The sequence below is a fragment of the Phalacrocorax carbo genome, chromosome 9, assembly GCF_963921805.1.
Source record: "Phalacrocorax carbo chromosome 9, bPhaCar2.1, whole genome shotgun sequence".
NCBI lineage: Eukaryota > Metazoa > Chordata > Aves > Suliformes > Phalacrocoracidae > Phalacrocorax > Phalacrocorax carbo.
Genome location: NC_087521.1, coordinates 12,429,124 through 12,442,661, shown reverse-complemented (window position 1 = coordinate 12,442,661; position 13,538 = coordinate 12,429,124). Strand labels below are relative to the sequence as shown.

Genomic DNA, 13,538 nt, shown 5'->3' with positions numbered 1-13,538 from the left:
TCTTCTCCAGTGGAGGCAAGAGCTGGGGCCTCACTCTGTCCTGGGCCCTTCTGCTTGGCAGATGTGAATGAGTGTGAACACCCTGCTGTTCAGTGCCTCGGGGGACAGTGCAGGAACACCCCGGGCTCCTATGAGTGCCACTGCCAGGCTGGCTTCGAGCTCATCAACGGCACCATGTGTGAAGGTATGAACCCCATCCCTGCAGCCCTCTGGTCCTTCTTTCCCAGCAGGGAGGATGCCAGTGCCAAGACAGGTGATGCCCCCATGCATGGCACATCCATAAGGTTGTAGGCAAATGCAGGATAACCATGGACAGGGAAGATCTCTGTCTCCATGGCAAGAAAACCAGGGGCCAGGACCCCTGCGAGGGCTGCCTGTAAGAGGCTGGGGAGAGGGAATCCATGTGGCTTAGGTGCAGGATGTCCCCCAGAGCTGGGTGTATGGCCCTGACTCTGCTCCCTCTGCAGACGTGAATGAGTGCCTGAACAGCGAGATCTGCAGCCCCAATGGCGAGTGTCTCAACAGTCATGGATCCTACTTCTGCATTTGTGCTCCTGGATTCTCAAATGCAGCTGGTGGAGTCACCTGCCAAGGTGAGCTGGAGGATGGCAGGGACATAGCTTGGGTCCTGCTCTCTGCTCCCTCCCCTGCTGTGAGATCCATGTTGGTGATTTTGGCCCAATTTTGCAGATGTGGATGAATGTGCAGACAAGTCCCGGTGCACACAAGGCCAGTGCCTGAACACAGAAGGCTCCTACAGGTGTCTCTGTGAAAATGGATTCAAACACTCCCAGGATACTGATGACTGCGTGGGTGAGAGCTCATTGCTGAGGAGATCAGCACCCTGGATTTGGGGGGATGAATGCAGCCAATGCAGGGGGGAGGGCAGTTCTGCTCCCAGCACCCAAAGTTGCTGGTGACTTGTAAGGAGGACTAACAGTGGCTCAGGGCCTCTGGCCAACTGAACTTGACCTAGGTGTTTCAGTGAGCAAGCAGGGTCTCCATCTGACCACCCTCATCCCCTTGCCCTCCTCCCTGCAGACGTGGATGAGTGTAAAGAGTATGGGGATGCCATCTGTGGCACGTGGCGGTGCCAGAACAGCCTTGGCTCCTACCGTTGTATCATGGGCTGCCAACCTGGCTTCCACTGGACACCCTTGGGTGACTGCATTGGTGAGTACAGTCTGGGTGTCCCTGTCCCTCCTCCTGGTAGGGACGGGGTGGCTGTGGGTCACGTCTGCCAGCGGCGTGGGGGAGAAGGAGGAGGAGGAGGAAGCATGTGGCTGGTGGAGAGGCAGATAATGCTGAGAGTTTGTTTTCTTGGCTGAGCTGCCTGCTTGTGTCTAGACTTCTCTCTTCCTGGCATCTGGAACAGACACTGCATTGTGCTGCTTTCCACTTGGGGAGAGTCCTGGGCAGGTTACAGCCATTCCAGGCTTGGGGCTGGACCACAGCTCCCTGTAAGCTGTGCTTACTGGGGCTGCTGCCTGTGCCAGTCACCTGCCTGGTAGGGCTGGGTGAGGGAAAAAGCTGCTGGTAGCAGTGCTTGGGAGCAGTGGGCTGGGGGCAAGTGGCTGCTCTGCCTGCTTCAGGGAAATCTGTCCCGTGAAGTGGCAGAAGGGGAGTTGGGTGCAGCCAGCAGGGCTGTAAACCTGCCCTCCAAAAGCAGAGGACCCATTCGTGACTGTCCAACCCCACTGGGCTGGGCAAGGCAGAGGTTACTCCCTGGCACTGTACCAGTTGGAGAAGGACCAGGTCAAGATGAACAGGGCAGGAGGGTATCATCCTAGATCTGTCTGCGCTTGCCCCACATATTTCAGTTGCACCCTTGTATCTCCTGCCAATGTGAGCCTGTAGGCTTTGTGCCCCTTTATGCCTCTGCAGGGACCTGCGCTACCCTCAGTCCTCACTGCCAGCCGCCTCCCACTCTTCCCAACCATCTCTCATTCCCACCCTGCTCTTGTCACTCTGTCCACATGGCCTCTCTTCAGCTCTGGATGTTGCAGGAAGCTTCTCTTAACATGCACACTCATAGCAGGGGAGTGAGTGGGGCAGCCAGACCCAGTCCCTCACATCAAGGGAATGCCTGCCCCATGCTCAGGCCTTGAGCTCAGAGCAGAAGGGCCTGGGCAGTGGGGAGTGTCCACTGGGAGAGGTGGGATCTGGGGCAATTCCTGCTCTCTGCTCTGCTGCAGATATAGATGAGTGTGCCAATGAGACGCTGTGTGGGAGCCACGGCTTCTGTGAGAACTCAGATGGCTCCTTCCGCTGCCTCTGTGACCGTGGCTATGAGAGCTCAGCCTCGGGACACTACTGCATTGGTAAGTCTCCTATAATTGCTCTGCCAGCCAGTAAGGGAGAGCCATTGGCAGATGCCAGGCTGGTGTCCCTGCTGTGTGATGGCTCTTGGGGCATGGACAGGGGCATGGGACACACATGAAGAATCCCAGACATGGAAAGGGCAGGTAATGCAGGCAAAAACCCTCCCCTTAACACAGCAGATCCTTGGGACTGCAAAGGAGCAGGGCTCTATGAAAAAGTGAGCGGCTCCTAGTGAACATGGAGCCCTTTTCTGTGCAGGTGGAAAGGAGGTGCCTGGGGGCTGGAGGCACTGAAGGTGCTAGGAAGGTACTTTAATGGGTGCCTGGAGAGGCCAGGCAGCGTATAATACAAGGAGAAACGTTTTCACCATGAAGACAGGCAGGCAGCGGAACAGATGCCCAAGACGGCTGTGCTGTCACCATCCTTGGAGGTTTTAAAGACCCAACAAGACAAAGCCCTGAGCAGCCTGGTGGGATCCCATAATGGACCCTGCTTTGAGCAGGGAGCTGGACTAGACACCTCCCAGTCCCTTCAAACCTGGATGATCCTGTCATCCAGTAATTCACGGCAAGCTGGAGTTCAGACTCCTTGAATCCACTGAGAGCAGGGCAGGAAGCTCCTTCCAGACTTGCGTTGAGCCACAGTGTGAAGAGAGCTCTCGCTCGTCCCTAGCAGCTTCCATCTCCCTGCTGAAGGGTGACCCCATGCTGCAGACAATGCACAGACTGCTCATGCAGAGGCAGGGCTCCAGCTGCCACCGCTGCCCCTTGCTTTGCAGATGTGAATGAGTGCGAGCTGATGGTCGCCGTGTGTGGGACTGCGCTCTGCGAGAATGTGGAGGGATCCTTCCTCTGCCTCTGCCCCAGTGACCACGAGGAGTACAACACAGAGGCAGGGCAGTGCCAGCCCCGAGCAGCCATGGGTGAGTAGGCATCTAGGACAGAAGCATGGGTGGCAGCTAAAGCAGGGGCGTGGTAGCCCTGGCTGGGGTCAGTTAAAGTTGAGGGGCTGCCAGGGCTGTACAAGCCCATGCAGGCATGGGCAAGCTTTCATTTGAGGAGAGTTGAGGAGCCTGAAAGTGGGGACCTAGGAAGGCCACAGTGCTGGTGATGGGTGTGCTCTGGGACCTCCTAGGTGTGGGATGCTGCATTGGGGTGCCATGGACCCCATCCCGTCCCTGCTCTGCTGTCTTCTAGAGGGCCCCGAAACACATACAGCCTACCTCTCTGACAGCGCAGAGCGCAAGCAGTGCTACTACCACATCAGTGACGTTCGCCTGTGTGACAGCGTCCTGGCCAAGAACATCACCAAGGAGGAGTGCTGCTGTACTGTGGGGGCAGCCTGGGGTGACAACTGTGAGACTTACCCCTGCCCCATTCCAGGCACAGGTAGGAATGTGGCCCCCACACACCAGGCAAGGCCAGTGCTCTGCCCACCAGCTCCACCGTGGTTGCACTAATGAGCTCTTTCTTTTCTTCCCATCTCCCCTTGGCATCCACCTCCTGGCCAGTGGAGTACCAAGAGATCTGCCCTCTTGGGAAGGGCTATGTTCCCCAGGAAGATCTGCTCTCAGGAAAGGTCTCTTTCACAGGTACTAGCACCATTTTCTCTCGTTTCTTCCAGGGTGAAGAGAGAGGGTGCTGTGCAAAGCCCTGCATAGAGATGCATCCACAGAAATATCTCCCCGGGGCTGTGGTTAGGGATGCTAATATCCTGCTGCTGCTTTTTCCTCCATTCGAGAAATCCCAGGTTGTCAGTATCACCAAGCTGGAAGTGCCCCTTCCTTCAGTCCTGCCTCACTGCTGGCAGTGACTCTTTTCTCGGTGCAAACCTCCCATGCCCATTGCAAACCAGGGATGGGGTCCAGTAAGACACAACCCTTCCAGTTACTGATAGATCTTCCAGTGGCCGGCTGGCTCAGTCTCTGGCACTTCACCTCCAGGGGGTTGTGTTCTCAACCTTCAAGAAACACACATTAATTTCCTATTTGTGAAAGCATCCTGTTCCCCATCATCCCTCATCCTGCTCTGCCTGTGGGTGCTTCCCCCTCTGCTCCCAGGCATGTAGCTGGTGGGAGAGGCAGGGGGCTCACTCAGGGACACGCCAGTGATCCAGACCAAGTTGCCATGCTGCCTTTCTGGGGGCAGAGCACCCAGCCTGCCCTGTTTCCACAGCTCTGCTCCCTGAGACACTCTCTTCCTCTTCCATCCCTTTCTCAGACATGGATGAGTGTGAGATATTTGGCTCTGAGTTCTGCCGCAACGGACAGTGTTTGAACACGGTGCCGGGCTACAAGTGCTTCTGCCGTACAGGCTACTTCTATGACTCCAACAGGCTTGAGTGTGTTGGTAAGATGGCCTCAAAGAGCAGCAGGGTCCCCCACTGCATGCAGAGGGAGAGCTGTGCTGCTTCACCCAGAGCTGTCCCTGCTGGCTATGCTACAGGGCCAGCTCTGGGTAACAGGCTTCCTGGGACCCTCCCAGGAAATTAAAGAGGAGGTGGCAGGGAAAGGGTGACATTGCCCATGTCTGCCAGCCTGAAACATTGCTCTGTCCTTGTGCATGGGCAGACCAGGACGAGTGTCAGAATGAAGTGTACTGCATCAACGGCGAGTGTCTGAACACGGATGGCTCTTACCACTGCTTCTGCAGCCTCCCTCTCGTGCTGGATGCCACTGGCAACCGGTGTGTGAACCTCTCCGTCAGGGCAGGTGAGCCCAAGCCCCTGCTGCAGCACACCTTCACCCTACACATCCCACCCTGCAGCTGGGCCTCCCGGGAGGGAGAAGCAGGTGGAGGCTTGGTGCTGGGCTAAAGGGTGCCAGAGCCAGCACAGTGTGCACCAGGGCAGGGGGCAGGAGCTGGGGCACACGGTCATCCCCCTCAGGACAAAAGCAGCGTCACCTTTCTGGATTATTTTTATGGCATCCTTTGCTTGTGGCATTCACAGATGCCTTGGAGGAGTACGAAATCCACCTAGACGTCTGCTGGCAGACTGTCGCTGACTACATCTGCCAAGACCTGCTGCACGGCGAGCAGACCACGTACACTGAGTGCTGCTGCCGGCTCGGCGAAGCCTGGGGCCAGAACTGTGCGCTCTGTCCACACAGGTCCTCTGGTGAGCGGGGCAACGCGGGCAAGCATCCCCTGGCAGAGGTGGGGACAGGCTGGGCTGCTGCCAGTCATGCCTGGCAGAGTTGGTATGTGTGTAGTGAGGGCTCCTCTTGTTGTCTGCATTGCTGAAGCCAGCCAAGGAGTGGGTGAACCCCCCACTTCTCCAGGGCTAAACTGCATCAGTGGGTAGGATGTAGCTGGAATGGGTTTGCAATGAGTCTGAGGTGTCTGAGGGAAGAGTTGCTCTGTGCATCCTGCTGCTGCTACTTAGCGTAGAAGAGGTGAGGTAGTGGCAGCCCAAGATGGGATCACACTGCGAATTGGGGTTCTCACTGCTCAAAGACTTGGTGGCCCCAGACAGCAGCTGGTTTTCTCAAAGGTGGGGTGCTTCCAGCAGACTACAGAGCTGCAGCTTTGGAGGCCCTTGAGCACAGGTGTGTCTCAGCTGGCCCAGTGTGGATGCACTCTCTCCAGCTGTAGCAGACCTACTTCTCCTGAGCCAGGCTGCACTGACGCTTCCTTTTCTCTCACTGTTTCCAGCTGATTTTGCTTTCCTCTGTAATGGTGCCAGTGAAGACAGTGAGAGAGGGGCTGAGCTCCGAGAGAGACCTAGGTATGAGTACAGACCAGGCTTGGAAGACCCCCACTACGGCGTTCCCAGCCCAGATATGGGCCCCTACTACAACTATTTGGAGTCTGAGTATGGAAACCCTGATGCTGGTTTCCCTCGGAGGGAGCCCAACAGCGAGTTTCGTGGCAGCCGTCTCCACCATAGCCCAGGGCAGCCCCTGCCCCGCTACCTGCCCAGCCAAACTGGTGAGTACTGGGAGACAGAGAGGTGCCTTCCTACCAAGCCTGTGTCCATTGGGACTGCCTGACAGCTCCTACCTTGGCCAGGATGCTCCAGGCTTGGAGTAAGCCCTGCTCCTGGCTGCTCTGAGTCAGTCCTGGTCCCACCAGTACTGTCTTGCCACATGCCTGATGTCCCCTCTGCAGCTGGCCAGAGGGTCACCCTGCTCTGACACCATCTTGCTACCTTCCAGGCCTCTACGAGGGCTTCGAGGGGCTGCAGGCTGAGGAATGTGGGATCCTCAACGGCTGCGAGAACGGGCGCTGCGTGCGCGTCCGGGAGGGCTACACCTGCGACTGCTTCGATGGCTTCCAGCTGGACCTGACCCGCATGGCCTGCGTGGGTGAGTGGCGGCCGGGGCCAGCCCGGGGGCTGCAGCGGGGCCCGTGCGAGCACCCTGGCCCCGGCATCCCTTGGCGGGTGCTGCTCTCTGGCGGTGCTGGCCGGGAGGGCGGCCGGAGGTGCCCCCGCTCGCACTGGTGCTTCCGTCCCACAGAGCTGGCAGGACCGTCCCTGAGGTGCAGGCGGCCGCTTTCTGCTGGCAGCTAAATCAGGGCACCTCGGGGCATCGCGGAGAGCAGCTGATCGCTCCCCCTTCTTTGCGTAACACTCTTGTGCATCACCAGCCACTCTTACTCTATCCCTGCTTACTTTCCTCTACGTTTACTGCTGCCCTGGTGAAATTCCTTGCTTTCCACCCTGCCCTATGAGACACAGTCTCTAAAGCTTCTCTCTGCATCTCTTCCACAACCCTATGCTATGTCTCCATCCTTTTCACAGTGCAGCTCCCCAAGCCAGCTGAGGCCCTGGGCACTAAACAGAGCAAATGAAGACCGTCTTTTTCCTTAGGCATGGCACTTACTCCAGCTCCCAGCATCCTTATTGCACGACACAGTAATGCAGCTCCTTCATACAGAACCCATGGTCTCTGTCTCCCCAAACGCTGCTGGGCAGAACAGCTCTCTGAGCTATTACTCCCTCTTCAGCATTTGTGCACTCTGTTTCCCTTTCTTTGGCCACAGTGTTTTGCACTTGCCTTCAGTGTACTTTGTCTGGTTGATTTTGAACCAATTCTTCTCTTGATCAGCGTGAGTCTGAACCCCAAGGCTCCCCAGAGTGCTGGCATCACATACATACATTTCATAATTATGGGGATTCTTCCTTCATCCGCCTTAATGACAACATTAATGGAGTAGGGGTCAGGACAGGCCCCTGCAGGCTACACTTTACATGGCCTTTATTGTGACCACCAGGTATTACTAATTATCTTTGGAATGCAGCTTCTTGTGCAATTGCCACAGTTTCATCAAGACTGTATTTTCTCAGTCTGCTTGAGCGTGTCATGTGAGAGCATGTTGAAATCCTCACCATGGCCAAGCCGCATCATATCCACTGCTTCTCCCTTATCTGACATACCAGTTATCGGGTCAGCGAAGGGAACCAGATAGGCTTAACGTAATCAGGCCTTAACAGCTCTGCACCAACTATTTAATGACCCTGATATCCTTTGGAGTGTTATGACCTAATGACTCACAAACCTGGTCTGCTTAAGGGAGCAGGGGGGAGGGGAGGGGGGTGAGCAGTCTGTAATTCTGGATTCTCCCTTCTCTGTTTTTGAACATAGTTAACAGATTTACCCTTCCTCAGGTCTCTGAGACCTTCCTTATCTTCCATCTCAGAGAGAACTGCCGACTTTTCAGGGACTGCAAGAGTGCTAAGCATGTGAAGATGAGTTGCAGCAAGCCTTTAGCAATATGGATGTAACTGCTTTACCTATCCAATTGTCAAACCTCTCCATCACAGTATTGCCTTTCCCTCCCTGTGCTCCTGCACCCTCATTTAAACACTTCAAACATAGTCTGCGCCCTGCCTGATGACCATGAGCATTTTTATGATAGCTGGAACAAAGCCCACGTTAGCTGCTCTAGCCAGCTTGGCTGGCTTTTGTTTCCTCCACGATAAGGACCAGACCGACATTCCCCATTGTCTCCTGCTAACATATTTATGGAGCCTTTGCTTGTTGCCTTTTGTATCCTGGACTAACTAACACCCATTTTACACTGGAGCCTGTCTTGGTTTTTTTTTTCCCTTCAGTTCTCCTACGTGGTGCTTAGTCATCACCGTGTTTTTTTCCTTGCTGCCTTCAGGCCTTTAGCATACTCCTGCAGCTGCTGCAGTGCTTCCCCTCTCGCCTCCCCATGGGTGTAGCTCGATCTCACCCCACAGGACAGGCTGCCTGCCCCCACCCCTGCCTGAACAGGCAGGCTCCAGAGCTTGGTGTGCATGGCTAGTGTGACTCTACCACGTTTGGTTTTTGGGTGCTTCTGGGCTAAAATAGCCTTGTTTTACTTCTCTCTGTTTGGTGGTCCACAGCCAGCCCAGCCTGCCTGCTCTTCCCCCTTTTACCTTTCCTTGGAGCCCCCAGCAAGGCTGCCTCTAGAGGTCTTGTGGGTGCAAACAAGGGCTCTGGGGTGCACCGGGATGCTCTGCCCAGCTGGTGCCCCACCACAAGGTAGGGGTAGTTCAGGCAGGGTGAACAGGGAAGTGCATTTAGCAAAGCAGACCTGTCACAGCGGGGCAGCTGCTGTAGGGCTCATGTTCATGCTATAGGCCAGTGGCAAGCCGGCTGAACGAGCCCTTTGGCACAGTTTGCAGATTAATAAAACAAGCCCTTGTTTGTGCAGTGTGAGGTCCCCCTGTGTTCTGGTCCTGGAGGTGATAATGGGCCTCTCAGGGCCACCATCATCCGCCTCCTTGACCTTGCCAGATCAGAAAAGGCATTTTCCGAGGCTGGAAATGGCCTTTCTCCCAGATCTTACAACTTATTAGCAGGAAGCTGCTAACCTGGGGGTGTCACCAGCTGCAGAGCATGGGCGGGGGGGGAGGGGGCCTTATCTGGTGTGCGCTGCTGGGGGGAACTTCCTCCTGTGCTGGGGGATGCCAAATGCTGGAGACGCCACCCTTGTGGCCTGAGGGAGCTCTGTAGATGTGCTGAGGGGTGTGGGAGGCTGGTAGGGTAACAGAGAGCACCCTGCAGGTGCTGGGTGGGGCATGGGGCACCTGTGGGGGAGTTCTGGGTGGGTGGCAGGGGCACAAGACGTTGGCTGTGGGATGGGACTTCTCACTGTGCCACTGGCTCAACCCTGTCCTTCTCCTTGCAGACATCAACGAGTGCGAGGAGGTGGGCAGCACTGAGCCTCTGTGCCAGGGCAGCACCTGCGAGAACACCGAGGGCTCCTACCGCTGCCACTGCTTGCCAGGCTATGTGGCCCTGGCCAGGCCCCACCACTGTGTGCCCCAGAGAGCCCAGAGCCCAGCCACAGCGTAGCTTTAGGGGAGTGGGGGTGAGGGTGCTCCCCTCTGGCGCGTGACTCTGGCACCCAGGACCTGGGAGCACACAGAAAGGTCCCCCAAGGGCTGAAGGTGCTTTGAGGTTCTTTTCTCCTTCCCCTCCAAAGCGCACAACTTCCCTGCCACCTCTCTCTACAGGCCAGGACTGAGCTCCCAGCCTCTGCATCCTACTCCACCCTGCCAGCCCCTGCTCCTACCACAGCAGAGCCCAGCCTGAACCCCAGCACCCATTACATCACCCCATGCCATGGAGGTTCACGGGACGCCTTCCCCTGCCATGCAGCCCCAGCCTCCCCACCTCGCCCTGCCGAGAAAGGGGGTTCATCTCCCAGCCACTGCTGCACTGACCTAGCAACAAGCCTCACCCATGCTGCCGCAGGTGCTGGCCCTGCTCCTCATGAAGCATCCAGCCCCCAGGCCAGAGCTTCGAGGGGGAGGTCAACCCCAGCTTTCTAAAGCTGATGCCTAACTTTGGGGCATGGTGAAAATGCTGGACCGGCCCCAGGGCCAGCTCTCCCTGCAGCCAGCCCAGATGCACCCCTTCGCCCTGCACTTTGCCTTCGTGCCTGTGCTGGCTGGGCAGGGGGATGGGAGGTCAGGGCCAGGCCAGCTTCCTTTCTGTAAAGTTGTTGGTGACTTTTTTTTTTTTTAATCAAGTCTGCTGGAAACTTCTCTCATGTTGTTAAATAAAACATTTATTTTGGGCCCCTGGGGCTCAAGACACTGGGGCTGGTCAGAACTGTTCTTGTTTTGCCTCTGCCAAAGGCTACCAGAGCCACATCCTCCACCTAGGTCCAGCCTGGCAAGGCCACCCCACTCTCATAAGCCAATTCTTACCCATCTCATGCTGGCACCCAGCCTCCTCCTGCTCCTGAGCCAGAGCAGAGACCCTTGCCAGGCCAAATATTTGCTTATCTCCCCAGCCCAGTAACAGCCGCAGGAGCCAACTCCAAGCCCCACAGACAGCACAGTGGTTGTGGCTGCTCACATGCTGCCTTGTTCACACATGAGGGGGCTGCAGTTTAAGCATGAGAGCCTGTACTTTTCTGCAGTTAGCAAGAGCCCTCAGGCAGATCTGGGAGCTGCTTTTCCAGCCCCAGAGACCTCACAGGAAAGGCCTTTACCTGTGCTGCAGCAAGGCCATATTCTTTACCACCACTTCCTCACAGAGCCTTTGCACAATTTCAAGCCAGCACAGGACCAGCAAGGCAGGAACACAGCCAGACATTGCTGCTGGATGCCAGGGTATCCAGCTGGCAGAGATGCCTGGTTGCTAACCAGTCACCCACACTTAGGCTAGCATACCACCTCCATCCATGCCTTCAGCTGAGAAGTAAGACCAGCCCAAGCCCCACTAGATGCCCAGCCACTCTGCTTTTCCTCCTGCTCCTCTTCACTCACAGAAGACAACACAAGCAAATTTTGTCTAGACTTTATTAAAAGGAAAGTTATAAAAAGAGGTTCAGGAGCTTCCAGCAGCTCCAAGTTAGTAGTAGTGCAAACCATTGGTTAGAGAAAGAATCATCCCTGCAGAGACACAGAATGCCATTTGGCTTTGCATCCACAAAAATGAACTTTTCCCAGCTGCAGTCCTGCTGGCTCAAGCAGGGGCCCAGGACAGAGCAGGCTGCCAACTGACAGAAAGCCTCCTCTCCTCCAGCTGCATGGATGGCAAATGCAGGTCCCAGGGGCATCCCAGTCACGATGGAGCAGAAGCGCAGGAGGGTGGATGCAGCCAGTGTTCTAGAAGAGGCACTGAAGGGTTACCAGGTAGCAGCTCAAACACCAGCCAGGTTCACAAAGGAATTTCTCTGCGATGTACACGGACAGCTCCATTTCAAACTGAAGTGCCTCCACAGAGTGGCTGGAGGACATGCTCAGTCACTCCTGCAGCAGACACTGCTCCCACTTGAGCTGCTGTGAGAAGGCCCCAGGGGGGCTCTAAATGGGGTAAAAGCTCTCTGGCCACTGCTGACCTTGCAGGAACAGAGTACTGGCTGCTCAGAGGCTGCAGAGCTCTGAAAGAAGCAGTAAGAAATGCTTATTACATAGAAAAATTTGGCCTGTGTTGTCTTCTGTTTTCCCCTCCCCAAGCCCTACTAATGGCAGGGCCCCTCAGCTGGTGATCTGAACTGGTATCTTCCAGCAGAACAACATCTGGTCTTGGTCATCCACTAGCTCCCACTTCACAATCAGTTTAATCTGAAAGAGAAAGAAGGGCAGAGGGAAATTAGAGTATTCAGGAAACCACAAGGCAAGGACACAGGGCAGCAGGGTTGTTACTTGTGTGGAGCAAGGAGGTCCTGGGAGCTCTGCGCAAAGACAACTGAGCTTTGGCATTTCCCCGGCTGCAGTAGGTGGGCATTGTTCATACGGTGGCTGCTGAAGTATCTTACATGGATGGAGGGTTCTGCTGTACACACTGCACGTGGATCCCCACTCTGGGTAAGCAAGGAGTGGAAACACCCTGCAGCGTCTCAGCTGAACAGCACCCTGGAGCTGAGCATCCCCAGTTTGGGAGCATCTGGCTGAGTACAGCAGGCTCTGCAGGGAGGCTATATACAAGCCTAGTAAAGAACAGGCAGATACTTGGGCAGCTGAAGCCACTTCTCAGCAGCTGGAACCAGGCTGCTTCCTCTGCTGGGTCTGTCCCAAAGCAGGAACTTGGGACAGAGTCATACCACCACAAGTGCCACCAGGTAGCCCGAGGAGTCTTCTAACTTGCTCCCCACCACCACAGGGCAAAGTGTCCTTCCTTAAAGCCAGGTGGTGGGACTGTCCCAGGAAGGATGGTAGCTCTAAGAAGCAGACCAGCTGCCTGCTTACTTACACTGGGGTACTCGCTCTTCACAGGGAGTTTATTCAGGTAGCTGTAGGAACGGCCCTTCTGAATGGGGCACTGGATCCCAGACTTGCATCCATCAGGCTCAGGAATGGGAAAGGGTATGTCCACATGCAGCATCTCACCGTACACCCTTGCTTTGCTGCCCTGACTCTCGATCTCTGCAAAACACAGAGAAACGTAAGCACAGCACTGGAGCAGGGAGCATGCTCCTATCTTATGCCCCCCACACACACACCTTGAGGTACCCTAGAGGCTGCAAGAACGTAACTAAGCGACCCTCTTCCTCCCCGGCCACTTCTTCACACCCAGACCCCTCTCCAGCCACCCTTCCCCACTCCCGTCCGAGCAGCGGGACACAGAGGCGATCACCTCCCCCCTGCCCGTCCCCCGGCACCCCAGCTGGGGAAGGGACGCTTACTGCTGGCGAAGGTGACGTTGATGCTGTAGGACGTCCCTTTGTGGAGCTGGCAGGGCTGCGTGGGGCAGGGGCTCACGTTCACCTCCTGGATGGTGCCGTCTTTGGACCCTGCAAGGAAGAGCCGGGATTACCGGGCCTTCTCCGCCCGCTGACCCGGCTCCGCAGCCCCCCGCCGCCCCCGAGCCACTCACCGCAGTCAGCGAAGCGGAGGGGCTCGGCCAGGACAGCGACGGCGGCGCCCAGCGCCAGGAGCAGAGCGAGCGGGGACGGCCCCATGGCGGCGGCGGCGGCGGCGACAGGAGCGGGCCGGGAACGGCGGCGGCAGCCCCTCCGCGGCGTCACATGAGCGCGGCGGCCCCGCCCGCGGGGCGGGACAGACACACAGACAGCCCTGTCCTCGTCGCGTTGGGCGGCGGCGGCCGAGGCCGCATCCTGCAAAAGGGCAGGGGTACAACGCCGTGACCCCGCCGGTCCTGGGGGAGGAGGGCAGCTGTGCTGCGGCTGCAGGGCTTGGACAGACAGACAGACAGACAGACAGACACCCTCCGCAGCAGCGCTGCTCCTGGGCTGCATCTGCGTGCCCAGTGCTGCGGGGCGGACGTGCTCCCCTGCGGCCCGAGCGGTGGGCCGGGAGGCTCT

At 56.9% G+C, this 13,538-nt stretch overlaps 2 protein-coding genes across 6 annotated transcripts in view; one reads left to right on the top strand and one right to left on the bottom strand.

Annotated features, from left to right (window-relative positions):
* The window catches only part of LTBP2 (latent transforming growth factor beta binding protein 2), a 75,078-nt gene extending 64,714 nt beyond the window's left edge, over nucleotides 1–10,364 (top strand). For 3 of the 5 annotated variants that reach the window (XM_064460374.1, XM_064460375.1, XM_064460373.1), the window contains exons 22-35: nucleotides 62–184; nucleotides 468–593; nucleotides 691–813; nucleotides 1,042–1,173; nucleotides 2,196–2,321; nucleotides 3,101–3,244; nucleotides 3,519–3,710; nucleotides 3,833–3,913; nucleotides 4,542–4,670; nucleotides 4,892–5,032; nucleotides 5,272–5,439; nucleotides 5,976–6,251; nucleotides 6,479–6,628; nucleotides 9,447–10,364. In XM_064460374.1, the coding sequence (XP_064316444.1) occupies nucleotides 62–184; nucleotides 468–593; nucleotides 691–813; nucleotides 1,042–1,173; nucleotides 2,196–2,321; nucleotides 3,101–3,244; nucleotides 3,519–3,710; nucleotides 3,833–3,913; nucleotides 4,542–4,670; nucleotides 4,892–5,032; nucleotides 5,272–5,439; nucleotides 5,976–6,251; nucleotides 6,479–6,628; nucleotides 9,447–9,613 (2,078 nt within the window). In that variant the 3' untranslated portion in view covers nucleotides 9,614–10,364. The remainder of the gene's footprint in view (nucleotides 1–61; nucleotides 185–467; nucleotides 594–690; nucleotides 814–1,041; nucleotides 1,174–2,195; nucleotides 2,322–3,100; nucleotides 3,245–3,518; nucleotides 3,711–3,832; nucleotides 3,914–4,541; nucleotides 4,671–4,891; nucleotides 5,033–5,271; nucleotides 5,440–5,975; nucleotides 6,252–6,478; nucleotides 6,629–9,446) is intronic. The other 2 variants (XM_064460376.1, XM_064460377.1) reach the window with 2 other exon arrangements.
* Nucleotides 10,365–11,056: 692 nt separating this feature from the next.
* NPC2 (NPC intracellular cholesterol transporter 2) lies at nucleotides 11,057–13,255 on the bottom strand. The gene is made up of 4 exons (XM_064460378.1): nucleotides 13,091–13,255; nucleotides 12,900–13,007; nucleotides 12,467–12,639; nucleotides 11,057–11,838 (listed from the first exon to the last, which is right to left on the bottom strand). Exons 1-4 carry the CDS (start codon nucleotides 13,173–13,175, stop codon nucleotides 11,752–11,754), a joined length of 453 nt encoding a protein of 150 aa, XP_064316448.1. The 5' UTR covers nucleotides 13,176–13,255; the 3' UTR covers nucleotides 11,057–11,751.
* Between the last annotated feature and the right edge of the window lie 283 nt (nucleotides 13,256–13,538).

Excerpts from the sequence above, each read along its gene's own strand:
- NPC2 (XM_064460378.1), bottom strand. The coding sequence starts at position 13,175 with ATGGGGCCGTCCCCGCTCGCTCTGCTCCTGGCGCTGGGCGCCGCCGTC. Across the intron at positions 13,008-13,090 it reads CCTCCGCTTCGCTGACTGCG|GGTCCAAAGACGGCACCATC; the intron begins GTGAGTGGCTCG and ends TCTTCCTTGCAG. Across the intron at positions 11,839-12,466 it reads TGAAGAGCGAGTACCCCAGT|ATTAAACTGATTGTGAAGTG; the intron begins GTAAGTAAGCAG and ends TTTCTCTTTCAG.